Consider the following 27933-nt stretch of genomic DNA (forward strand, 5'->3'; position numbering starts at 1 on the left):
AAGCTAACACTATCTTGTTATTGCTGTTTATATTGAATTGCCTTTGAATACAGTAAACGGGTTTTTATCAACTTTATAGAGTTTGGGGAGATAGTCATTATTTGCAATTTCCTTATGGCTCTAGAAAATCTTGATGTTTGTCAGCTGGCTAGAGGGAAGGGGGGCATTTGACTGATTAGTTTTTGGTAGCCTGGATACCAGACCGAACTTAGCCCCGCCCACACATTTTTTGGTTGGGAAGTTCGGTCTGGCATTACTCCATTGAGGAGAAATTATCTGCGGACAGACATTGCCGTACCAATCAAATTGTCAAGGCGGGCTTTATACGATGATGGACAGATGATCAACCGTAACGTAATCAACCACGTCACCAAAGAGCTTTTGGGGTGAATTTGTTTTCAACAAACATGGCTGCCGTTGGAGAGCTGAAATGTGGTGATTCGAGTCTGTTTTAGAAGACATTGACAGCACATTCATTTTGAAAGAGGAACAGAGAAACTCGATCAAGGCATTTGTCGATCGAAAATATGTTTTTGCCGTCCTTCCTACGGGATCCGGTAAAAGTTTAATGTATCAGCTGGCCCCATGGTCTACGTTATGGTCATACTACGTTGCTCTGATTGGTTCTAGATATATCCAATTGAGCGAAGAGGCATTTTTTTTCCTGGTTCGGTTGAAACACGCCCCATAATCACAGCCCATTGGAGCGGTATCAGACTCATATTCTGACTAGAATTATGAGTATGACATCGTCAGGCTAGGTTTTTGGTTCACAACCTAGCAAGATTTGATCAGTGAACTGTGAACTTTGTGTAGCCGGAGGTGACCTATGCTGACATTTTCAATTATTTTGTACTCTTGCTAGGCATAGACAGTTTGGCAATGAAACACAATGGCCCTGGACAACGAGAGGGGAGCGAGTCGCCTGCTCCAGTGCCTTGCCAGGACCCGGGGATGCCACCGCAGGGAGCACCAGGACCAGTCCTCAACTCGACCGCCGGCCAGCTGAGGACCACCACCGCGATAACAAAGGTGCTGCGCTGAGGAGTCATGAAGCTAACTCCACCCTTCAAGTGGAGAAGGCCCGCTCCAGACCTACCTTGTCCAAGTTCACCTGTCAGAACCTGGTCGGTGGGGGGGATGGGGGTCCAGGTTGCGCTTGCCTTGTAGGGCAAGGACCTCAGGTTCTGACCTGCCACCTGACCAGCCATCAAGGGGGCACTCCAGCGCCGCTTCATCCAGCAAGTGTCCACTGACGACGCCTGTGACAAGCTGGCCGCCTAAGCAAGAAAGAAAGCCTGGGTGCCTATGTAACCGACTTGTGCCTGTACGCCCGATGGGGCTAATATACCTTTTTTTTATGACAGCAGACAAGACAAGCTCACGCTCCAGACATTGGTCTTGCAGCCAGAGAGAATCTGGGAGCACATCCGACTCCTGGCTGCCACCCTGGCGGAGGCAGAGCAAATGGAGCACTTCTTGTGGTACCCAGTCACAAAACATCTAGTGCGCCACACCACACCAACCCGGAAGAGAGCGACGAGGAAGAAGATGCAACTCACCAGGTCATGGCTGCAGATCCGCAGCGGGCCCTCGAACATCGTTACCTCCCTTCTAACCGAACAGCTGCGGCTTGACCTGCTGGGCCAAACCCATGAGCTTCATGTTGACTGCAGCCTGGAGGCCTTCCCCAGAAATGCAAGGTGTGTAAAGGTGTGTCTAAATGAGTTCCAAGTTACGTGAACATGATATGAGCAGATCATATATGCAGGTATTCTAAATTTGCATTTCACTGTTCACTGTGCATTTCACAGTGCCAATTATAGTGGTGTGCAAGTCATGAGTGGTGTGCAAGTATTGATATTTTGTTGCTAGAAGGACGTTAGATTCCTTTAAAGTAACACTGCAACAATTTGACACTTTTTGAGGTATGGTTTTATAGGCAACTAGTTTTGGTACCATCCTCTAATTCATTGAGATAGCATATGGTCATGTGAAGGACAGATAAACACCTGTCTTTCCCACTAGCCACCCAGGATATGCCCTGTAGTTCTGTGTTCCGTGCTGGAACACCCTGCAAAAATGAAAGAAAAGCTTTCACAGCATGACATTGCCAGCTACACTGCCAAAAGACACCAGTTAGTGTCAGGGAAGCTTCTATCAGTGTCAACTGGGCTGTTGGTGGTGTTTGCAAGGTTTTTGCAAGCCTTTTAGGTAGTTATCTTGCTAGTTTTGGAACAGAACTTCTTATTGCTGCTTTAACTGCACCCAGTCAAATAAAAGATTTTGACATTTAAAAGCACTACAACATGTATGCGAACTGAATAAAAGTCAATTTGGAAGTATCCTGCCTTGTAAACCAAATCCAAACCCTTCCTTTTCCAATTTTATCAAATTTATTTAAATTTTTTTGCAATGTGTACCCCCCTCACGCAAGAGAAAAATGCGTGGAAACAGCCTGTTTAGAAGTACGTTTTTCAAAGATTTTTGATGGACAAGTATCAGCACTTGGTTGGTTAAAATTTCAGCCAGTGCCCCTGGATTACAGAAAGCATCAACTGGAGGAGAATGAAGAAAGTAGAAAAGACAACATGTGGAAGAAGAAACAGGAGAGCAGGTTGAAATCTAGGACACAATAATGACGTATACACAGCCAAATTAACCTAACCCCGAAGTTATACAAAACAACAAAGACCAGTTTGATCTTGTATGTTGACCAGCGTTGGTCTTAAAGGCCTGTGTTGACTTCGTCCATAGTTCCATAAAACGTCTGTGACCCATTATGATATTTAGCCCAAATAACCCAAATGCATAATGCTATCAAGCATAGTTGTAAAAGCTTAAAAGTTGCTCACAGTTTGACCCCCCCCCCCTCAATTCAAAAATCTCTCTTTCACCCCTGCAATTATATGTCCATAGATTTCTGTGAGCTTAAAATAATTTTTTTTCTGTGAGCTTAAAAAAAAAAAAAGCTTAAAATAAAAAAAATTCTGTGAGCTTAAAAAAAAAAAAAAGGCTTGGTGGGCATCCCTTATTTTTACACATAGAAGGTGGCTGGTTATCTGGTATGAACTATATTATGTGAGATACTGCAGTTAAGTAAGTGTGGGAAGTAAATGTCCTGTGCCAAATCCTTTCATATTGTTCTTGTTCAGGGTTTTTCCTGGGTCAAAATGGGTCTTCGGTGCTAAAAAAAATTATTCCGCGCTACGCGCGCACAGTCTGTGTTACCATGTCACCTTATTAGCTTACATGTTACCATTTCATAAATAATGGAGGATATGCTTCAGGAAATCATTTTGCTTACACTTTAGATTAAAATAGATAGGCTAATAGATTGACAGTAGTCCAAGCCCCATGGTGCTATCATGTATGGTTCAAAGATTATCAAGGTTTACCTCTACATATGCAAACTACTGAAATGTATATCAATAAAATCTAGAACTAACCAGTGGTCAGAAATGTAACACACAAATTATGAAATTCAAGTTTATCTATTATTACTATTCATTTTTATTATACAAACCTACATACCATTCTTTTTGTTTTTATTATTAAAACTGTCCACAAATATGTTTAATAGTGTGTTTAACTTCTATTGGCCCACCAATGGAGGCTGCGTTGGAAATCAAACTTTTGTCAGCATTTTGAGTGAACATTTAATTTGCATTTGTACAGGTGTATTCGTGCACGTCGGGCTGGCCCTCGCAGCGGAACGACAGTTTACAACCGCACCGGTTTATTTATCAATGATAATATTAATATTATTATATTCGAGATGCAACACAAATCTATCCGCTCTCCTCCGAACGAGCTGAGCTTTCATTGATAAACCAATGCGGTTGTCTGCCTCTCCCGAGGCCCCGCGGTCTACTGGTACTCGTTCAAACGGGTAGACAAATCAAATAATAGCCTACACCTGTGTATGTCCTCAACATAGCAGATATTTTAATACATTGAAAGCCATGAATACTGAAAATAGAATGTTATGCTCAAAATCAGCGCCGACTGATGAAGTCAGGATGCATACGCAAGTTGACTGATTGGCAGCTGGCCGCTCTGTCCATTCGCGCACCTCACAGTTGCGTATTGTTCAGACAAGAAGACACGCTTATCAACTCGATTACTATTGATTAAAACATAACGAGGTTTCGGCTGTAGCCTATACTTGAAACATACTAGTGAGACCATATTCGCTTACATGCATTGCACGCGTGATGAATTGCCAATCATTGAACAGAGGCTGCTCCTAGCTTGCCAGTTAAGAGAAGACGTTGGTTTGAAGTTGAGCAAGCAGCTAGCTAGCAGTTGCTGACATTATTTAGCTAGCTAGCAGTTGCCTACAATATCTTAAAAAAATACTTTGATAGTAGGCTTAGTGTTTTATTTAAGCAGTGTGTTTGTGTACCTATATATCCTATGTGTGATGGTTAGAATATTAATGCCATATACAATAACTCACTTATGAGAGCTATCCAAAGACTGGTGGCTGCCTTAATGTACTGTATTTAGCAGTCAACCTCCCTTACTCGGTACGTTTAGATGCTTTACAGGTAGCTGTAAGCCATTAGATGCATGAGAAATAATTCATATCTATAAATAACAGCTCACCTTTATCTTTTTAACCAGATTTGTAAACAGGTCGCGATCAATATTTTGCAGTAGCTACAATAGGCTACCTTGGTTAAATATCGAATTACGGTAGATGCATGCTAGCATTGCGCTAAATAATTAAGACAGCTAACATTAATTAGTGGTGTTAACATGAAGTCAGTTATTGTATATGGCATTAATATTATTCTAAAACACCTTCACTAGTTGTTTTAACCAGATTTGTAAGCAGGTTGAAAACAACATTTTTGAAGTAAAGTCCCTTGGTTTAAAACAGCTAAAAGCTAGCTACATTAAGTTGCTTGCTCAAATCTCAAATCCAAACCAACGTCTTCTCTAAACTGGCAAGCTTGGAGCAGCCTCTGTTCAATGATTGGCTCAGGGGGTGGGAGGTGGGATGCGCCCTTGAAGTCGACGGTGAGGGCTCAAAACACTATTAAGCTGAATTGCGCCATGAATGACAGCTTTTTTTTATTTATTTATTTTATCGCGGACTTTTTTTTTTGCCTTAGGCGCTCTCTATGCAGGAAAAACCCTGTTGTTAGCTTCATGCTTTATTAAAATTGTAAATGTAGCGCCCTCTCGGGTACTGTTGACTACGCCACCCCTTGAAGTGGGCTAAATTATGTCAGAGCAAGGGGAACTCAATAACACTATTGCCAGTTTTTGGTGAAAGTATAAAAATAGTCTTTATTAATAAATAGTAGACACGAGTAGCGTTGGTTGGTCACCAGATATAATACAAAAAAATACATAGACACAATAGGGGGACTGGGGAACCTCGGTACTGGGCCACTAGGAGAACTGATGTCAGGCCAGGTCTCTAACACACGTGGTCTTGTGTGCACTAAATAACACGTGTTTTAGATTCAGGGAAAATGCACTACAATATCCAAGACACTCTGTGATATGTGACACGGCAATTAAGAGTTCAAACTACATGCACACTGCAATCTCTGTAGGCTACTAGAGTGAGAAAAACTACAGAGACCAGCTATCCAAGGTCAGGTACTAATGGGCCTTATAAGCACCGAGGCTATTAGCTGTGGAGGGGGGAGGGAGACACACGAACTGGAAGTACAGTAAAAAAGAAAAACAAACAAAATAAATCCACTCTAGCCTGCGGCTCACATTAAATAGGTAGTACCTACACAAGCTACTTAGGCCGATAGGCTAGAGGAACAAAAAAAAAGTAAACAAACTATACGCGGCACCAATGCATCAAATACACATTAAAAGAACAGCAACTAGCAGCCCTGGGTAGCTGCGAGGGTCTAACGCTGCAAACATATAAAACAAACACTGTTAAGATCCCACAGCCTTAAAAGCAGCACACATGGGAGAGGTGATGGCATTACATCAATTAAAAACAGCAATACAGGGCAAAGTGTTAGTCAGCCAGCCTACATTAGTGTCGTCACTTGTCAGCGCAAAATGAATGGCCGCTATGGCCTGCTGGTACGCAACACAGTACACGTATCAGGGTTTAACACATACCTTTTCAAGATGGCTACTACACTGTGGCTGATGGCTTCTGGAGAATAACTGCCCTCTCTGCTATGGTAACAGTGCCCAGCAGACACTGGTGAAGGATACATAAAGAGTACATCATGACTTGTCTGTATTATACTACAAACAGAATACCACGAATACGTTCAATAACGTACCTTTTTGCACACAACACGGCGTCACGCCCACACACGTACATCAAAACACAGCGGCTCTGCCAGCGTCTGCCCTCCTATACCATAGTTAAACAAGTAGCCACTTAGCAAGCTAGTAATCAGTGACGGAAGAACTTAAAGAAACCTTTGCCCAGACATACCTGTTTATTTCACGCAGCACCCGTGACTCTGCTACACAATCCCAGAACCAGTGGTGTTGACGAGCTACCGGCTTTAGGACCCCGGGTGCCTATACATAAGCCTGTGGGTAATATGTCAGGTAGCCTAATCAATCGCAACCCATTGCCCAATTAGTGACGTATTGCGGTGTGACAGAGAGAGACTAACTGGGTAACGGCAGAGGGAGTAGGCACCAAACTATTACTACTTGCCCACTTGCTACATAAAAGAGAAACAAAAATGGGTGAAGACGTCATTTGTGAATGATAACACTGTATTCTGCCTGTGAATATCACAAAAGATTGCATCTTTTTTCATAAAATATCCAAGCCACTCTCTTTAGATCTACAAAATCAGATGCCAAACATCAGATGCCACCTACATCACCACAAGTTGTTTGGGAGGGTTGCCAGAAAAAAAGCCTCAATCAACAACAAACTAAAGTGCCTACAGTTTGCCAAATGTTACTGGTACTTTCAATGGGACCAGGTTATATGTTCAGATGAGACCAAAATAGAGCTTTTTTGGCAACAAACATCAAAGGTGGGTTTGGCGTAGACAGAAAGATAGCCATACGGAAAAGCGCCTCATACCCACTGTGAAGTATGGTGGCGGATCTTTGATGTTGTGGGGCTGTTTTGCTTCCAAAGGTCCTGGACATCTTGTTAGGATACATGGTATCATGGACTCCATCAAATACCAGCAGATATTAAATGAAAACATAACAGCCTCTGCCAGGAAGCTTAAATTGGGCCGTGGTTGGACCTTCCAGCAGGACAATGCACAAAAATGGTTCACCGACCGCAGAATAAAGGTTTTGCCATGGCCATCACAGTCCCCCGACCTAAACCCCATAGAAAATCTGTGATGAGCCGAAGAGGAGTGTCCACAAACGTCGACCTCGGAATCTGAAGGATCTGGAGAGACTGTATGGAGGAATGGTCTCAGATCCCGTGCCATTTGTTCACCAACCTCATCACGCATTATAGGAGAAGACTCAGAGCTGTTATCTTGGCAAAGGGAGGCTGCACAAAATATTAAATGAAGGGGTGCCAATAATTGTGGCACACATATTTCTAAGAATTTAATGTTTCTTTCAATTATGTTACTTCAATTAAAGGTTATATTTTTGTGAATATTTTGAATGAAAGATCATGAGGATAAACAATAAATATTTTTTTTCGCATCACGTTTTGCTCATTTTTACTAAAGGGTGCCAATAACACTGTACATTTATTCCAAATACTTGGCCTGTTTCCTTTTGGTTGTCAAAAATGGGTGGTCTCTGACCCATGGTTCTGACAACTCTCATTTTTGCTGTGGAATTTCTCTTGAAGAATTCAAAAGTACCCATTTTCATGTCATGCCAATTCATGTCACCTGTTTTTTTTTTTACCGGCTTAGTAATAATAATGCAGCAAGTTAATTTTGGTTAGATTTCCCAGTACTTCTTAGCTATCTAAGTATGTAAGCTAATGTTGGCTCAACAACACATTTTACTCATCAGCGTATTCTACCAATCAACTTAATTTGCTTGGTGGCAAATGTCAGTTAGGTCAAGGAGTAAAAGATTAGTAAGGACACTGGGTACAATAAGCTACCTGTAGCCAACATAACTGCACTGTTACTTAATACATTAATCAAAAACACTGAGACACAGAGGCCTACTTAATTTAACATAAAACGGTCATCAGTAGGTGTTCATATAATATTCTGTTCATGTAAAGTGTTACTGAGTTCAGTAAAGTATTTGCTTTTCATTTATGTGGTCTTTGGGTGAAACCCTAAAAAATGTAAAATATATCTGTATTTTAACACAACCCATGGTCTCAGCAGGGCCATGCTGAGTAGATAATAAAACTCTAACCTGACCTTGCACTTCCTCTTAAAAACACATGGGACTTCTTGGGGTCCAGGTCATGCTGGGCATTCCTGGAAACTTTCCATTCCCATAATATGAAATATACTAAAGCATATCTTTTATATGTTGCAGCTGGCTAGTCTCAATCAATCCAAAGGCAAAGGTCTTTCATGTCTTTCCTTATTTACAGTACACCTTTTAATGTGCACCTCATAGTAAGATGCTTCATGGTTCATCATTTCACACTCAGGCAATGTTGCCTTCAGGTTCTCTGCTGTAGCTGTTATTTTAAAGGATTAATTTATGCTCAGGAATTATGTGAGGAGGTTTGTTTGTGTAGAAAAACTAATCTGAAAAGGAAAAACAAATGATAAGGCTACCTATAAAGGTACAGCTTAATGCACTCAAAACATATTTTTCAAAACAACCTGACACCCCAAAATTGCGTGCAAGGGTAGGAAATGTGTTTAATTTGTATTTCAAAATGCTGTTATAAACATTCTTTCTAGCTTTTTTCATTTCCATTTCACTACAGCTGTTACTGTGGAGAGTTGTCTACTGACCAAATAACCTAAGATGGAGTCAAACCAACTTTCAAGATGTTCTGGCGGGGTGTAGACTGCCCCCTCCAAAATCTTAACAGTAAGAAAAAACTATGGCATGACAGCCTAAAAATTATCTGCAGAAGTTTGTCTCTCACCTCAGAAGCATGACGGCTGGCGATACTGAGGGGTTAAGGAGAGAATGGTAACTGAAGATATATTTGCCTAAACAACTGTTGTGTATCCAGGGATAAGAATTATTTGCATTCCACCTCTTTGCTTTTTATGCAACATTATGAGGTACTGGGAAGGTCTTCAGAAAGATGTTAGTGCCAGGTTATAATGGAGAACGTCTTGGAGTCTGTAAATCAATTCTTACACAGTCAGTATCGTGCCCTTGTTGCTGGACTTCATAGAAGAGTAAATGAGTACTCTAACCCAAGCTCTTAGCAGTTGTGGCAGCAGAAATCAGAAAACATTTTCAGCTTCATCAAGCAGACCGGTATAGATAGTTAACATTTAAGGTGAATTATTTTCATATCGTTAATTAGATGAAAGCTGAGGCGTTATGCAGGTCGGTTTTTCTTTAGCATTTTAATTCGTTTTTGTAGTAAAGGTTTTAGCCCAAATATCTGCCAAGACTTAAATCCATGTTAACTTTATTTTTTGCCAGTGAACTTTGGTAGAAAAAGCAATATAGACTATATACATACAATTATAACAAATATATATATATATATATATGCAAGATACAAAGTAATATCTTCTCTCTAAAAATAGAATCTCAAAGAAAGACTGATATTTATGCCTTAGTGCTGGCAAGTGTCCCAGGCTTCAAAGTAGTTCGTGAGAAAGCAAGAAAAGAATTATTTCCTGCTGCTGCTCCATGTGCTTGGCCTGGCAGGAAACTCGAACATTGTGGCGAACCTTTGGAAATAAAAACAGGAAAACCTGTCTTGCATAAATACAGCATATCAAGACTATGAGTGTTTTGTGTGCTTTCATTTTTTCCTACATATATTAGTAATCATCCAAAGTGATGTAGACACTGGTTTGCAGAATGCACATGAATCGTAGAGTGATTTGAAAGTCATTTCCTCACCTGATAGATCTTCCAACTCAATACTGTGCTGATATCGGTTGAACCTTGAATTACAGTTAAGAGGGCATGGTGTGAAATCAGGGACTATGTATGTAATAAAATATGATGAAATCAACTGGAATAGCAAAATAAATCGGTAGTACCTCTCATGTGCCATGGTCTGGGTTCTGTGAAGATTATTTTGAAGTTTCTGTGGATTGGCATCTGAACATCAGTTCTCATACATACATAAGTTATTACAATTGTATTGTTTGTTAACTAAAAATGTAATTAAATATTAAAAAAGTTTCTTCTGAAATGTTTCTTAAGGCCCCGTCACACCATGACGTTCTGGTCAACGTTCTCTGAACTTTCTAATCGTTCAATTTCGAGCGTTCTAGGGCGATGTGGACACACCTGGCGTGTTACTAACGAAATAATTGCGTAGGACTGACACATGACTAGCGTGGGACTGACGCATGAGGAGTGTGTAACACCGACCAAGTGACGTGTCACTGGTCCGCGACAAACGTGTGCTGACGTGTCACTCCAGCGCGACAAACGATAAGTCAACCTTAGAAGAGCGTGTTAAGAGTGTAATTTACGTGGGAATAATGACAGAAAAGCGTTTTGCTGGCGTGTGGGTTTTATGGTCAAACGGGTATGAAACGCTGGAAAATCATAGTGGATTCAGTTGATCTGAACAGTGAACATCATACCGCCAAGACCACGAAAAGGTGTGAGGGGGGCTTCTGCTACTAGCGCTGCTGCAAGTAAGAAGACGATAAATGCTGCTGAAAGTAAGAATAATACAAAGCCTCTTTCACTAGCAATGTCTTCGGACGAAGATTTACTGTTATTATTACTGTGATTTACGAAATAAGGGGCGTTATTCCTGGGGTTTTATGTTATTAAAATAAATTATTTAAATTTGACATCAACACATCCACACACATTGTCCATGTCACAAGAGTCTTCATATCATATCCATCTGCCATGCAACAGCACCAGCTATAACAGTGCTCAGCTATGTTCAAGTTCAGTAGGCTACATCTACTTCATGCTGGCTCAAGCAAGCATATACCCTCCACTCTGCTTTTCGCTAGATTATGCGATGACCTTGCATGACATGATAGCATTGAATATGTAGATGTATAGTGCACAGAATAACGTTTGCAATGATGTAAGTTGCGTTTGTTGATCACGTATGGTTAATAACATATTAATTGTAGAAGGGACATGATAAAATCAAGATCTTCCCTTGGTGAAAAAACTTTCGCCGATATCTTCCTACGAGAGATGGGTTAGGTGCTCAAATTTCCCTGGATCAAAGAGGACGTTAGTAGGCATGCCCAAACTAAAAATCACGTCTCAGGATTGCTGCGCACATAAGTTATTTCGGGTGCATCAACTGTACTCAGTCTACCCTACCCAACGACTGACTATGATAGCCAAACGCGTGCAAAGTTATTAAAACGTTCCACGAAAGTTCTCCAGCGTTTAAATGAAACGTTGAAGAATGCTGATCTCCATGAGAACTTTTGTGCATGTTCAAAACTTTTTTTTTGGACCAGCGTTCTCCTCTAATCACTGACGATTACCGACGATTACAGCGTTCACCAGCTTTCACACAAAGCTCTTCTGGCGCAATTCCAGCGACCATGGACGATTACCAACGTTTCCTCTAACATCATAGAACGTTGACCAGAACGTCATGGTGTGACGGGGCCTTTACGGACTTCGGAAAACAAACGTAAGAAAAACATTGCCAGATTCATGAACGCCTGAAAATGTGTTCTTACGCAGCAGAAATGTTCTGAGCTGTGCTCCCCCGGAAGAGGTTTCTTAAATTGAAAGCGCGTTCTCGTACACCTGGATTTGCATACATAAACGCCCCGCCAGCTCCTTATAAGGGCACGCAACCGTAGTGATGTGTGCAGTCGGAATCGACCGAATCCACACGAAAGCAACTTGTGAGCGAGTCATGTCAAAGCGATAGTGATGTGTCGTTCGTGAACGATTTGTTCATTTTGAACGAATCCTTACAAGGACTCGAGAGTAACGAGTCCTCTCAAAAAAAGATTCGTTCATTTTCTCGTGGCCACGCATCGGGACTTGCATAGGCTCAGCCAAGGAAACAGAAATGATTCGTTGAATGCAGGTCACTTGGGAAATGATCCAAAGATCCGTATCCGAAGACCGAGTCGGAAAATGAACGAATCATTTCTGTTTCCTCTAGCTACCAGTACTGAGCCTATGCAGGTCACGTGACAAATGATCCAAAGATCCGTATCCGGCAGATGAACGAATCATTGATCCGAAGACTCGGTTGGCAGAAGAACGAAACATTGACCCGAAGATCTGTATCCGGCAGATGAACGAATCGTTCACCTCCCGATCGTTCATTTACCCGAAGACACGGTTGGGAGGTGAACGACTCGTTCATCTGCCGGATACAGATCAGATCTCGTTCATCGTTCATTTTCCACGTGACCTGCATAGGCTCAGCACTGGTAGCTAGAGAAAACAGAAATGATTCGTTCATTTTGACTGGGTCTTCGGATACGGATCTTAGGATAATTTTTCACGTGGCCTGCATAGACTCAGAAGTGGAAACAGAAAGGATTTGTTTACCTCGTTCACTTTCGCGTGGCTAGGTTTAGTAAGACGTGAATGATATTCCTTCACAAGTAATAATTACAGGTTTCGTTATTTTAACTTTTTTGTACTTTACTTAGGGTTCAGCGTAATAGTTTGCCGTGATAATTGAATGCTAGTGTGATAATAAATGACCACTTCAAATCATCCAGACTGTCATGATACAATATTTTAATGCAGGAATTTCTCTCGTTCACTTTCGCGTGGCTAGGTTTAGTAAAACGTGAATGATATCCCTTCACAAGTAATAATTACAGGTTTTGTTATTTTAACTTTTGTGTACTTTACTTAGGGTTCAGCGTAATAGTTTGCCGTGATAATTGAATGCTAGTGTGATAATAAATTACCACTTCAAATCATCCAGACTGTCATGATACAGTGTTATGTTGTTAGTGTTAGTGTTAGTGTCACAATATTTTAATGCAGGAATTTCTCTTACCACCCCCCCCCGAAATGAACGAATGACTCGAAAAAAGATTCGTTCATTTTACTGAACGAGATTCAAAGAACCGAGTCGGTAAAATGATCCGAACTTCCCATCACTACAAAGCGAGCACCGGTCGAGTAAACGCAGATCTAACTTCACCGGTGCAGAGGTGGAGGTACTGTTGCAGGATGAAGATGTGTCCATTCTATTCCACAATGGCTATATCAACGCGATTGAGTTAAGTGCTTAATTATTTATTCACTTACATTTGCAGTGTTCGTGTAGTCCTTTTATTTATTTTAGGACATCACGATGCCTCGTAGAATCAAGACTATAAATGTGAAACGTAATTGTTAATGATACAAATATTCTCATATTTATTATTATTATAATTATTTAAATCCGAGGATGTCTGTAGAGTTGATGTGAACGCAATCACCAACGATTTCTCTTAAATTCAGCCCTTAACACTTCTAACACGGAGCGTCCCAGTGGGGCATCTTGTGTTTTTTTGAGGAATCGCATTTGAAAAAACTCTGGACAATTTACGACTGCTATTTCGCGTTCTGAAAGTCTTCTGAAGTTCAGAACAAATCCCAGATGAGAAAACTTTCATGAATGCCAAATTTGTTCCTAAATCCACCGGAAGTGGAGTTCAGAAGAAATTCCTTCTTAAATTCTTCTCAACTGCATTCGAGAATGAGGCCCAATGTATGATACCTCAATCCTTGTTAAATTGTGTTCTGTTAGTGAATTTGTTAGTGAATTGGTGAAACTTGGAAGACCGAACCTGCTGAATCTGAAAGTTTGACTAGCCCATTGAGGATATGCAGTTGAGAAAAAAAATACTTGTGGTAGCAGTCTATTATGTACAGACCTTGTGTTTTATGAAACAGCAGACTGTGATGGGTAGCAGTAATCCACAACATGCTGTCATGGCAATGAATCCGATCTTGTAGACGTTGTATAGATCTTTGCTAGTCTCATTCCTGAAGTTCCTCCCGAGCTGTCCACTTGCAGGCTCCACTGAGAAGACATTCATTTGTGACTATCACTGGGGCAAATCCTATACAAGTAGGCGATCTCAAAAGTGCAGGTTTGCTTCGTTGCTCAGTCTTAAATACATTTTCTGACACATGGACTTTACTAGGTACCAAAAAAGACAGGCTTTTTGTTCTAAGAGCTGTGATTATGATGTTTTCAGGGAGATTTGTGAATGTTTTCTGACTGCACACTCACATCTGTTCGTTATAGTGTGTGTACTAGTGCTACGTGGTTTGAGCATTCTCGTGTCTTGAGTTGATTCTGAAGACACTGCATGTACCTGTGTTTGGTGGGCTGTGGGTGGGTGCCCGCAAAGGCTCCTGTTGGGCATACTCTGTCTCACAGTTCCAGTCCACGGGTGTATTGCTCTGGGTGATGATGTCCAGGTAGAGGGCCAGCACTTCCTGCAACCTGAATAAGGCCTCCTTGGGTGAGCCATGGTACACCCGTTCAAATGCCACTGGATCCTCCTAATTTGCAAGAACAGCAACATTAGTGCTGAATCAGTGCTGTTTCCACATTAAAAGCAGAACATAGATTAACAAGGATCAGAAGTTGTAGATGTTAATGACAACCTCAGAACACAATATTGATGGACTGGAACGGCTGGTTCTGATGGGAGGGAGGTGTCTGTTTCCGTTTCATGTAGAGATGCATCGATCAACTTTTTTTCTGTTCTGATCCGATCCAAATACCTGAATTTAGGTATCTACCGATACCAGAGCTCTTGAATATTATTATTAGTGTGAAGCTCCGAACACTCTAACTCTGACATGTCCCTCCTGATCCCATGCAGTGCTCTTGTAAAAATGGTTGCACTGCCACCTGTCGTTCTTTTGTTACCTCCCTCTTTTTTCCCATTGAAATGAATGGACAAACGTTTGCCTATTGTGACGTTACTCGCTCTGCCAGCTGTAGACTAGAAAGACCGATGGTGGCTGGTGAGCTAGTAACCGATGTCAGTGATACATTCACATATCTGGCTGGTTATCAAAGATTTTTCTGAACTGTTTAAACCCAACATTTTAAAGCACAAAGCACTCTAAAATCTAAAACCATGCTATTATTAACAGCCTATCTTTCAGCTGATGTTTTGCTCATGTTCATTCAAACTAGCCACTCAACTAGCTACAGCCAACAGCTAATGCGGCAACATAACATCCGCTTAGCAACGCAGGGCACTAAAGTTAATGTAACCCATGTCAGCGTTATGTTTACATATCTGGCTGGTAATCAGAGATTTTCCCAAACTGTTTAAACCAAAGTTTTTTTTTGCGTTCTGTAATCTTTGTTTTAAACCACAGCATCACATTTACATATCTGGCTGTTATCAGAGACGCCGTTAGGTTTACAAATCTGGCTGGTAGCAGTTAGCCCTATGGGACAATTTGTTTGCGTTCTGGTGAGAACAGCCTCGTTGTGTTGATAGTGATGAAGTTATGAAGTGTAGTTAAACTGAGACATCAAAACATTTTCTGCGAATCTTGTCTGCACAATGCCGGTAACATGTGCAGCCCTGTCCCTGGACAGGAGGTACTGAAGTGGTGTTGAGTGAGTATAGTAATGTAGTGATAACAATAGAGATCAATCATGAGTTTTTTTTTAATAGTAGATATGTAGGCGGAAGTAGGCAAAAAAAATGAAATGTACACTCCTTGAGAACAAGCTAATAATAATGACCTGAAGTATTGTTTCATTTTGCATCATGAAGTTTGTCCTTGAGGACTTGTAGGATATTTATCTATGACAAGATGAACATGGATTAACTCATCAGTATGAGAGGCCTCATTTAAAGCGGTAAAATGATTAATTGATCTCCAGTAACATTCCAGGGGCCCACCAGGAGCCCAAAGTAAAATGGCCAACCCATAGGGATTACGCTAAGGAGTTACCGTAATTTTGGGGCAGGCTTGTATTAGGGGCAGGCCTTTATTTCTTACTTATTATACGGCTCTTCAGAATGTTCCAAAAAGTTCCGTTGATTTGAATGGGGCACCCCAACGTTAGCAGGTCTGTAATTTCTTGATATTCACCACTGCGAAAAGTTAATGACATTAATGACATAATGCTGTCATTGGCAATGGGTTTTGTGCTTCTAATTCACATCTTTCATATCACTCTGCAAGAAGTCCGGTAATTTAACGTAGCGGAAAGTCATTGTAACTTGAAGTCAACACCTGGAACGTTAAAGTTCTATTAGCCTGAAGAACATTTTTTTCTTAGCAGAAATCACGAAACGGCAACAAAATCATTAAAAAGAGGTATTTTGGAGGAATGTCTTCTATCGTTTAGGCAAGTAACTGTATAATAACAAATTCGCCTTGTAGGCTGAAACATTTTTTTTTTTATTGCAAACAGCCATGAAATTAGCCAACAACATTAAACATGAGGAGAACATGTATTTATGAAATGCATTCAATTAAACTGTGATGTCTGCTTTGTGCTGATGGACTGATGCTGGTAGGCTACAGTAAAATAGGCTACCGGTAATTTTTTTTTTACCCCCGGCTTGTATTCGGGGCCCGGCCTTTATTTGTCCGTATCGACCACGCCCCCGGCTACTATCTGAAGCCCGGCCTCTAATTGAATCCCGGTCTTTATTTGAGGATTTACGGTATATAATATTAGATAGATAATTCTAATTGGCCTTGGCAAGCAGCCATACAGAAAGAACCACATGAAGATAAGGGCCTTTAAAATGGCCTGCAGGACGTTCCACAATGAGATGATCCATGGGCATCCCTTTATTGCAGCTTATTTATTACAATAAAACTTCAGATTTCTACATCCAGTCTCTGGTCTTCTGATTGAAAAAGCATAACGAGACGCTATCTCGCCGCTACAGACTATAACCACGTGTCAGTCTGATGTTCTATCCCCTAGCTTCAAGCTAGTCTCATTTGCCTAGCGTCATCACAGCAAATGCTAAGAAACTAAATAGAAAATCTAACATACAACAAAACATAACAGCCTCCCCAAACACTGCTGTAGAAACAAATGCAGCAGGCATGTAAGGAATAAGCCATGTCTAAACTATCCCTACTGATTTTTTCCAAGATGATATGACCCAAACTAGATGTACTGTGTAGTGGTGTGTAATATGACCACCGCAGAAAGTGATAGAATGAGCATGGACGGATTATGAAATCAAGGACCTCTGAGCACAAAAGCCTCCAGGGCCCTCCAACTCCTGGGCGTGTGCAGCGCACACAGCAAGAAGCACCTCACAGTCCAACCACCCCATGCTTATGTGACATATTTAATACCTGTAGATTGCCTACAGGAGTCACACCACATCAACACATGATGCAATAAGCTATATTAATGTATTTGGATTACCAACAAATAGAGCATTAATGGACAAAATAAAAAGACACCTGTATAGGATGTGTCTGTTAGTCTTGCTCAAACAAGGCAGGCTTGCTTAACGTTTCATAGCATTATTTAAATCACATTAATTTGATTTACTATTCGCAAAATGTCCAAAAATATAATTTTTTAAATTGTATCCGTCCGATTGCCAGGCATGATAAAAAAAAGTATAGTGACATAATCTGCATAATTATAGCATCAACGTCAATGTCCAATCTGATATTTAATAAAAGAAAAAATGCAATTTCCTTAGATGGATATTCAGATATAACTACGATACAATTAAGTAGACTGCAAAATGTTTATTAACCAGACTTTTAAAGGGAAGAATGGTAGTCCAAATCTGATCCCCAATCACTACTAGAGACCCTCAGATCAGAAAATCTCGCTCGGGGGGCCTAACTGACCTAAAATTCTGTTTGGGGACCTAGAATATTTAGTGGTGCCCCTTTCACTGATACACACACGCTAGAAATTCAAGGAAATGTATACACAAGGAACAATATAAGCTTCTTCTTCAGTCACAACTTCAATTTATAATGTTTGAATGCAAACACATAGACTATTTGGTTACTTGGTTCTTGGTATGTGTTTTGTTGGTTTGAAACCTGCTCTTTCCATGGGGGGGGATGCCCAGAGGCCTGCCATTTTTATCACCCTTTTGAACCAAAGGAAAAGACACAGCAGTATTTTGTTGTTTAGAACTAATAACGATCATGTGATTTGTATTTGCTCTTAACATTTGGATTTATTTTGCCATTCCTCTTGCCAATATATGTCAATTGTAATTCATCAGATAGTCAAAAAAGCTCATTATGCAATGCAACTCTACAATATTTCTCTTCTCCTTCATCATCATCATGTGCATAAGACTTTGCATAAGATATCCCCAAATCATAGACACTTTTTGCATGCACACTGATATGGCAGTGGATTAGTATGCATACCTCAGAATGTGGTTTTTCCCCCTGATTGTCAATAGTTTGTTGCATTTATTAGATACTATTGTTTTTTTTCTATTCAATATAATTATAAAACAGCCACTCACCTCTTCCTCCTCATTGATGACGGGTGCACATTGCTGGGAGTAAATATTGAGGATTATTGATTTTAGGGCACGGACATCCTGGCCATTTTCTGAGCTTGAGACATAGTGGAAATGTGTGCTAAGCAGCTCCAGTGTCCAGGGCAGGGCTGCCTTCACATAGCACACCTCACTCTGACAGAGACAGAGAAACAAACAAAAACAAATGCTGAGGACAGGAGCAAATAAAACAACACAAATAGATTGTGATGGAGTCCGGAGATAATGCATTCATACCTTTTCACAGGGCATAGGAAATAAATATGGACATATTAAATAATGTAATTAGCTAAGATTGATAGAGATGTTGATTACTTTGTTTATTGTGATTTGCAGAGCAGACAGAATATAACTGTAATGATATGCCACAGAATATAAATGCAATGACATGCCACAGAATATAAATGCAATGACATGCCACAGAATATAAATGCAATGACATGCCACAGAATATAAATGCAATGATATGCCACAGAATATAAATGCAATGATATGCCACAGAATATAAATGCAATGATATGCCACAGAATATAAATGCAATGACATGCCACAGAATATAAATGCAATGACATGCCACAGAATATAAATGCAATGATGCCATTATTTTGGGCTTTTATTCCCTTACCAAGCTTCCCCTTTCAATGAATGTGTAAGTAATGTAGCAGCCACTTTGCAGCTGGTTGTTGATCTAAAGGGGTGAAGGAAATGTGAATTAGAATTCTGGCAATGTCAGGCTAAATATCTCTAACAGGAGCATGTTGTGTTTTGATGGCTAGTTCCTCGGCCAAATAGTATGTCATCTGTTGTACTGGATTATGTTTTGAAAACATTTTTCACTGAAAATATTTTTTTTGGAAAGCATGGGCTGTAAACATGATTTTATCCAGGATTAATCCTTCATCACCAGGGTATGGCTCCACAGACAGTACTGATCCGCCTGTCAGCCTATTAGATTATTAAGAAGGCATTTTACTTCTATGGCTGATATTCAGTAAATGTATGCAAAATAGGCCTACACAATCAGTTTGTTGGTGATCAACATGTCTGAATAATTTGAAAAAATCTCAATAACAAGTACATGTTTCATGTCCATTTACATTTCTTTTACATTTACATGAGTCATGCGCAAAGCCACATTTACTACGTTTTCTTGGTGTTTGGGACTGCAGTGCTTACCAGGCTTTTGATATGAAGCAGGTGTTCTTTGGTTAGGGAGTGCCTGCAGGGCCCACGGATATCCCCCATGACAAGAGGGACACACAGCAGCACGAGAACACACACACTCTTCACCTGAACACAACATATTAGCGTTTTTACTAGTGACTTCCAGTGGCTCTATTCTACAGTGTTAAAGTTACTCTACAAAATGTGTAGAAATTCACTCAACTGTAACGCATTTAACCGTGAGGTGTAATTGCATTTTTCAGTGTTATTCAGTTGCTCCTAAATACTGTACTGGTGTGCATTTTACATGGCAATGATGGCATGATTTTAAACATAGTTTTAGTTTCAACACAAACAATAATTTTTACTTTGTATGTGAAGCTGAAAACTTGTTGGAACTATTTAAATATTTGGAAAGCAAACAGACACCAAACCTGGCAAGTAGGGCCCTGCATCCAAGTTGAAGATGAGGACTGTCATGAGGCAGCCTCATTTTAATTCATTTCCCATGATCAGGATAATCATTTTTGGCATTGAGCATTTTAGCATGTTTGTGTCAGGGCCGGAGTCAGGAAATGAACCCAGGCCGCTGGATGAGCATCACACTGAGCAAAGTAGGACCCAAGTGCAGATGCAAAGGGCAAAAAACATTGGGCCTCATTCTCGAACGCAGTTAAGAAGAATTTAAGAGGAATTTAAGAGGAATTGGATTTAGGACAACATTTGGCATTCATGAAAGTTTTCTCATCTGGGATTTGCTCTGAACTTCAGAAGACTTTCCGAACTCGAAATAGCAGTCGTAACTCGGCCAGAGTTTTCTCAAATGCGATTCCTTAAAAAACCACAAGATGGCCCCGTTTTTTGAGGAATCGCATTTAAGAAAACTCTCCGTGTTAATTAATTTGTGAGAAATCGTTGGTGATTGCGTTCACATCAACTCTACAGATCCTCGGATTAAAGTATCATTAACAATTACGTTTCACATGTAGGCCTATAGTCATGATTCTACGAGGTACCGTGATGTCATAAAATAAATAAAAGGACTACACCGGAATGCTGCGCTCGTCTAGTGAGCGTCGTTTGGCACTGCCGTCTGTGCAAGTACGGCAATCCAGAATTTTCAAGTAGTTCCACGTTGGTGGAACGAACTGCCTAGCACTACCAGAGCAGGCGTCTCCCTCTCTACCTTTAAGAAGCTTTTGAAGACCCAACTCTTCAGAGAGCACCTCCCTTCCTAACTGGCACTTCGACTAGTGCTTAACTTGCACTTATAGCACTTATATTCCTGCACTTCGTTTTTATTTCCTATTTCGTTTTTCTATTTCTTATGTAAAGTAGTATTTATTGTTACACTAGGTCTCTATTGCTCGTAGCTTGACTGTTCTCCCTTGTACGTCGCTTTGGACAAAAGTGTCTGCTAAATGACTAAATGTAATGTACACGAACACTGCAAATGTAAGTGAATAAATAAATAAGCACTAAACTCAATCACGTTGATATAGCTATAGTGGAATAGAATGGACACATCTACATCCTGCAACAGTCCATCTCTGCACCGTTCAAGTCATAGACATATATAGTTGAAGTTAGATCTGCGTTTACTCGACGGTGATGCTTTCCGCTTTGACATGACTCGTTTACGAGTTGCTTTCGTGTAGATTCGGTCGTTTCCGACTGCACACGTCACTACGGTTGCGTGCCCTTATAAGGAGCTGGCAGGGCATGTATGTATGCAAATTCAGGAGCACGAGAACGCGCTTTCAATTTAAGAAAACTCTTCCGGGGGAGCACAGCCCAGAAAACTTCTGCTGCGTAGGACCACATTTTCAAGCGTGCATGAATTTGGCGGATGTCTTTTGCTTACGTTGTTTTTCCGAAGCCCGTAAGAAACATTTCAGAAGAAACTTCAGAAAATGTTCGAGAATGAGGGCCATTGTCTTTTATTTTTCCAGGTCAGAATAAAGTCAACGCTCAGAAGATATGATCAAAAAACAGAGAGCAACTCGGGGGCGAATAACAGGGCAGAAATATCCAGTAACCCAAAAAGATAAACAATGCAGGAAAAAACAGCCAAGTCAGCTTATCGAAAATGGCAGGAAAACAGACAATGACAGGAAGTAAACATAACAGGTGAACGGTCGGGCAAAAGCATATGGACATCAAAACAAAAGGCGCATGTAGTAGTGTAATGTAATAGTGTCCGGGTGACGTCATATTGGCTTTCGAACTACTCTTGAGTGACAGTTGCTATACCAACGCTAGCATTACATAACCCGGACACTACGTAACCCGGACAGTTTTTGGCAATCAGAATCAGACGCTCAACAGTCGTTCGAAAGCCATCAGCTACTTTTTAGTCGCTTAATATTGTGCCTAAACTATGAAGTATTCCGTTTTAGCTACACCTGCCGGTATCCTGTACGTCAACATTCGCAGTCAATACCTCGTAGAATCATGACTATAAATGTGAAAGGTAATTGTTAATGATACAAATATCCTCGTATTTATTATTATTATAATTATTTTAATCCGAGGATGTCTGTAGAGTTGATGTGAACGCAATCACTAACAATTTCTCACAAATTCAGCCCTTAATATTTCTAACACGGAGCGGCCCAGTGGGGCATCTTGTGTTTTTTTGAGGAATCGCATTTGAGAAAACTCAAACGACTTGCCCAACCCAGCCCTCACCCACCTGGAAAAAGCAGACTCACATGTGAGAATGCTTTTCATAGACTTTAGTTCAGCTTTTAACACTATAATCCCACAACTCATCTGTAAACTGGACCAGCTGGGGCTCAACACCTCCCTTTGCAATTGGGTATTGGACTTTCTCAGTGAGCGACCCCAAGCAGTACGAGTCGGCAACAACATCTCGAGCAGCATCACACTCAGCACAGGGGCCCCACAAGGCTGTGTGCTCAGTCCCCTGCTCTTCACCCTGCTGACTCACGACTGCACAACAACCTACAGTACCAATCACATGGTGAAGTTTGCGGACGACACAACTCTGGTGACCACGTGGTGCAGAGACAACAACCTCCTGCTGAATGTCAGCAAAACAAAGGAGATTGTGGTTGACTTCAGGAAAAGCCACACTAAAGACCCACCACTGACCATCGATGGTGCTGCTGTGGAGCGAGTGAGCAGCACCAAATTCCTGGGGGTGCACATCAGTGAGGACCTCTCCTGGGCCACCAACTCTGCATCACTGGCGAAGAAAGCCCAGCGGCGCCTCTACTTCCTCCGCAAGCTCAAGCGAGTGAAAGCTCCCATACCCATCCTGAACACATTCGACCGGGGCACCATTGAAAGCATCCTGTCCAGCTGCATCACTGTGTGGGGCAGAAGCTGCACTGAACACAGCAGGAAAGCACTGCAACACATAGTGAACACAGCTGGTAAGATCATTGGTGCCCCACTCCCTTCCTTGCAAGACATATACACCACCCGCCTCACCCGGAAAGCTACCTCGATTGCGAGTGACACCAGCCACCCCGCACACAGTCTGTTCAGCCTCCTACCCTCTGGAAGAAGGTATAGGAGCCTCCGTTGCCGCACCACCAGACTCAGAAATAGCTTCATACACCAAGCTGTCAGGAAGCAAAATTCTCTCCCATCACTCCCCCCAGCCATATCCGTCAGTCTGACATGAGGCTAAAATCCCCCCCCTAAAATCACTCAGGACTCTGCAACAAAACTCTTGCACTTTTATCACTTACGTTTACCATAACTACTTACTGTTATACTTGCACTGCTAATGTAACGAATACATCTTACAGGATGTCTTTTTTGCTGCCATCACCAAATTGCCTTTTTTGCACTACCATAACCTCACTTTAAAGAAAACGTATGCTGCTGTACGTGTATCTGTATGTTTATATATATATGCATATCTATATGTAGGACATGTCTTGTCTTATCTGTTGTTGTGCCTGTGCACTTTATATGTTTCACCGTGGGAGAGTGGGAAACGTTTTATCGATTCGTTTGTATGTCTTGACATGCAAAGTAATTGACAATAAAGCTACTTTGACTTTGACTTTGTAGGGTATGTGTTGTTGCTGTGGTCAATAGTCAAAACTGGATAAGTTCATTCCTGATAAACTTCAGAAAAGACTGCCTGTCGGAGCCCCAACTGGAGTTCAACATGACATCAACTTCCACCATATTGGATTTTCTGTCATATTGGATTTTATGAAAAAAAATGTTGTCCAATTTGAATCAAATTTGCAACACAAAAGTTATCATGTGAATCATTTTTTTTAAAAGTGCCGTCCGGCAGCCAGTCAAAATTGGTGGCAAAGCCACCAAACAGGAAGTGAAGTCAGTTGATGTATCAAAACCAATCTGTTTGTGGACTCATGATCCCATTTTGAGGTGGCAGTAAAAAAATCTTCGTCCTTTGACCACCAGGGGCTTATAATTGTTGATGTGTTTGCCTTAAAAAAATCATTTTTGTGTCAGCTAAAACCATGAGAAGTCCCAAGGCCGAGTCGACTTGTCATGTCAGCCTAATTGATGCGTCCACCACATTGGATTTGATCAGAACATTCTTTACAGGCCACAAATGTTGTCCTATATTCATCAAATGTACTACAGTTGATCTACAGATCCCCCTTTGCTGTAATTTAAGGCTTTGAAGGGCGAACATCATACTAAAACATCACAGAGAATGAAATGTGATTGAAAAAAAAAAAAAAATTCCCCCACACTGTCGAATTTGAGTTGGAAGCGGTCAGATTTTGTGGAAATAGAATGGGAATCAATAAAATGCGATAATAACAGGAAGATGTAGTTCTATCATTGATTTATTAGCTTTGGCTAAAACACAAATCCTGGGTTCATGTTTTGTGAAATACCAAATACCAGCCAGCGACAACCTTGAACCCAAAATTATTATAACATTATTATAACAAATTATTACAATCAGTACAAACAATTTATTTTAGGTTTGTGCAAATAATAGTCACAGATAATTATTACATTTTTGTTGAAGATGTAGAAAGGTGTCAGAATTTCATGATGAGGTGATAAAGTAACTTAATCAGTACAGGTAAACTGTAACAGTGGTGTCAGAGGATACCTGATCCATGTAATGATGTCAGAATCAGCGTAGATACCGAACCAGGGGATTGGATTCATGCATCTCTAGTTATGAGCCTGCAGTGTGTGGCATCCAGTGCGAAATTTGTGCAAAATTGATGTTGTGAAAAGTTTGACAGTGTTTCTGGAAAAATGCAGTAATCATAATGATGAGAGCCAGTCTCTATTTAATCAGGAAATCTCCTCTCTTACCAAAATGTGCAACACATATTTGTGGTATGGTTTGTTCACCATGGTGAAGGACCTCTGGTACAAGTAATTACAGACTAGAGAGAACTAAAATAATCATTTTATGATCTGCTGACCATCTGGGTCAGCATCGTCCATGGATGTTTCAAGTATTTGTACCAGTCAAAAAAGTAATGTTCACATACATCAATTGTGTGAACTGTGAAACTTCACAATGGGTTGTCATCAGAAGTTCATTTTTAGTTTGCCTCATTGAAAACATATGAAATCAGTTGTTTATAAAATACAAAACATCACTATGTCTTGACATCACATGTTTTATATCCCAGCTTAGGTTTTTAGATTGAAAACATCATGTGAAAAGCCAAATAAACAGACTGGTTGATTCAGGATCAAGAATGTTAAAATGGTTACTGAGAACAAAGACAGTGACATTCTGCTTAAAATCTGTGCCTCTTTTGCATAACCTGGTCCTCATAAGAAATTGAATGGAAAGATCTGTTTTCTATATTTTCTCTCCTCGCTTTTTGGGGAGTGAATATTTTAGGGTTGTTTAGATTCAGCATCCAATCTCAGAATGCTCTTGTTCCAATTTATGTGTAAAAGCGTTCTCCCTATGGCGTAAGATTGATGATTGCCAGTGAAGATCATAAGACCAGATACCCCCTTTGGTACGGTTGCCAATACGTTACAGCATATTTAACTCTCAGACAATGATCATCCATCCAGTCACGTGAATCTGCATGTGTAGCCCACGGATGGGATACTTGCTCAACCCTTCCTTATCAGTCATGATCTGTGAATTACTGTATGATCGCACGACCTGTAGACCGTAGTTTGTCAGAAATGGTGAATATTTCTAAGTAAAGAGAAATAGTACCATCTTACCTGCTCTGCTGACGTGTTAGGTTACACAATGACACTCCGTAAAAAAGGAATAGGGATGCCTTTAAAACCTCCATGGTCGATGACAAAAAGATTTGTGAAAGAAATCCTTTTTGTCACACACTGACAGTTCGACTTGCTGACCCTTGAATGAGAGTAACGGTTATGTGAGCTGCATACCTTGGCATTGTGTAAAATTTGGTGAAGCTTGTTGGTGGTCATCAGGCTCCTTGCTAGGCACAGCAAAGGTCGAAGGCTGGAGCTGGATGCATCGGACCAAGCAAAGGTGTTTTTTGTTGATGGGGGTAAGATGTGCTGGCTTGTCTCAGCTGAACATGCAGTCCGTCACTGATGGTTTGGTATCCATTGCGCGCTGGTTTAAAATAGGTTGAATGGAGGATAGTTTCCTCTCTTGTCGTATTCCCTCCTGCCCTCTCTCACCTCCTCCGTGTGTGTGTGTCCCTCTGTTTCTCTCTCTTGCTCTCTCCCTCTTCCCTGCTGTGCGTCTCACTCACAGACCCACCACTTAGCTCTGGCATTTGCTTACAAACGTTTCAGGCATTTTACAGCATTACACTTCAGGAAATACCAGATATTCCTTACGTGAAATAGAAAATGTTTCCCACAAGTAATAAATAATGTAAGAAATATTAGCCTTAATATTGACAGAAATATAAAGGTAGGACTACGACTACTTTTTCCTAGTTAACATGATTTTGCATGTTAAGTTATGATATGAGGTGCTTAGAGAATGCATGCTTTTTGGAGGCTACATAATTGATAGTATGATTAATAGTATTAATACTATTAATCATATCATATATCATAATTAATAACTGTCAACAATAGTTCTGTGAGCATTTCCTTTGACTCTTACCACCCAGCGTGTGACACAACTGTATTTGATGTCAAATGTGTTTTTTTGGAATATGAAATATGGTGTGGTTGAGATCTTAAATGGACAGCGAGCCATAGCCCACAGCTACCTCTAGAGGAGAGCACAATCTTGAGTCAAATGATTGATCTTTTTAAAATTGAAATTGTAGTTTTTTTGTGGTGTTTATATTTGAAATTGTAGTTTTTTTTGTGGTGTTTATATTTTAGAATTCTAGGAGAAATCTCTGTACATCAAAGATGTGATCTTGTTGGTACCTGCTGATTGTGCCCTAGCTGCTACTGCAGGGTATAAACAATAGAGACATACATACTTTTATTTACATTACAGACAACATTTCATCCATTGATTTCATTCTCAGTCTTAATTGAGAACCTTGCAGACATTGCAGACAATCCAATGTCATGACAAAACCAATGATAATTTTCACAAACAAGTATACCTGCCCACTCACCAATGTTAATAAAACAATGAATGCATTGATGAATGCAACCAGTTATTTTAAAAGTAATAATTATCCAAATTCTCTCATAGGACACCACACAATTGATAACGTTAAAAAACTCAACTAACATGTTTCCCAGAAAATCAGTATATACAGACCTGCCAACATACACGATTTTGGCGTAGCAGATACGATTTCCAGGCCCCAATTACGCTGCTACGCTTGACTTAAATATCCTACGCATTACCCAACAAATCGATATCATTCATCTAGCAGGCAGCCACGTGCATGTGTTGACATTCAACCAGCCCTAAAGCTCACATATAAGCCGTATTATGATTCGTCCCTTGCGTAGGCAAAGAGCCAATAGGTTCGGGGTACTTTATTATTTTTAATGCCACTACTTTTACCAGGATGCTATGCTGTTTTGTAGTTTAAGGATTCCCGCGGTTGATGAGGAATTCTATACATGTAGACCAGTAACGTGCAGTGAGGTTCGTGGCTGGTGATCTTTCAGAGTCAGATTTACAAATATATAAACCCAATAGAGTAGTTTAAATCACCATTCAATTTGCAACTTGCACATCGACTACTGGTTGTTTTTCATATTTCATATCAGCATTCTTATCAACACACAATCACGCTAGCTTGTGATGAACTCGAATATGAACTATTTCATACGAAGTTGTACAGGCACCCTGAGGGTTTCTACCTTTTCCCATTAT

At 40.6% G+C, this 27933-nt stretch overlaps 1 protein-coding gene and 1 long non-coding RNA gene across 5 annotated transcripts; both read right to left on the reverse strand.

Moving 5' to 3' along the window:
* Positions 1-5274: 5274 nt before the first annotated feature.
* LOC122132843 lies at positions 5275-7025 on the reverse strand. Of its 3 annotated transcripts, XR_006152341.1 has the most exons (4): positions 6437-7025; positions 6279-6352; positions 6109-6193; positions 5275-5891 (listed from the first exon to the last, which is right to left on the reverse strand). It is a non-coding gene; the product is annotated as an uncharacterized LOC122132843 (long non-coding RNA). The 3 variants fall into 3 exon arrangements; XR_006152342.1 differs by having other exon boundaries at positions 5275-6193; XR_006152340.1 differs by having other exon boundaries at positions 5275-6352.
* A 2408-nt stretch (positions 7026-9433) lies between these two features.
* On the reverse strand, positions 9434-26423 carry csf1b (colony stimulating factor 1b (macrophage)). 2 transcript variants are annotated; one of them, XM_031566005.2, is made up of 9 exons: positions 26049-26423; positions 19701-19814; positions 19150-19212; positions 18489-18659; positions 14349-14538; positions 13902-14050; positions 10104-10150; positions 9961-10004; positions 9434-9785 (listed from the first exon to the last, which is right to left on the reverse strand). In XM_031566005.2, the coding sequence occupies exons 1-9, from the start codon at positions 26088-26090 to the stop codon at positions 9661-9663; spliced, it is 945 nt and encodes a 314-aa protein (XP_031421865.1). In that variant the 5' UTR covers positions 26091-26423; the 3' UTR covers positions 9434-9660. The 2 variants fall into 2 exon arrangements, with proteins under 2 accessions (XP_031421865.1, XP_031421866.1); XM_031566006.2 differs by having other exon boundaries at positions 25872-26422.
* Between the last annotated feature and the right edge of the window lie 1510 nt (positions 26424-27933).

The sequence above is a fragment of the Clupea harengus genome, chromosome 4 (assembly GCF_900700415.2).
Source record: "Clupea harengus chromosome 4, Ch_v2.0.2, whole genome shotgun sequence".
NCBI lineage: Eukaryota > Metazoa > Chordata > Actinopteri > Clupeiformes > Clupeidae > Clupea > Clupea harengus.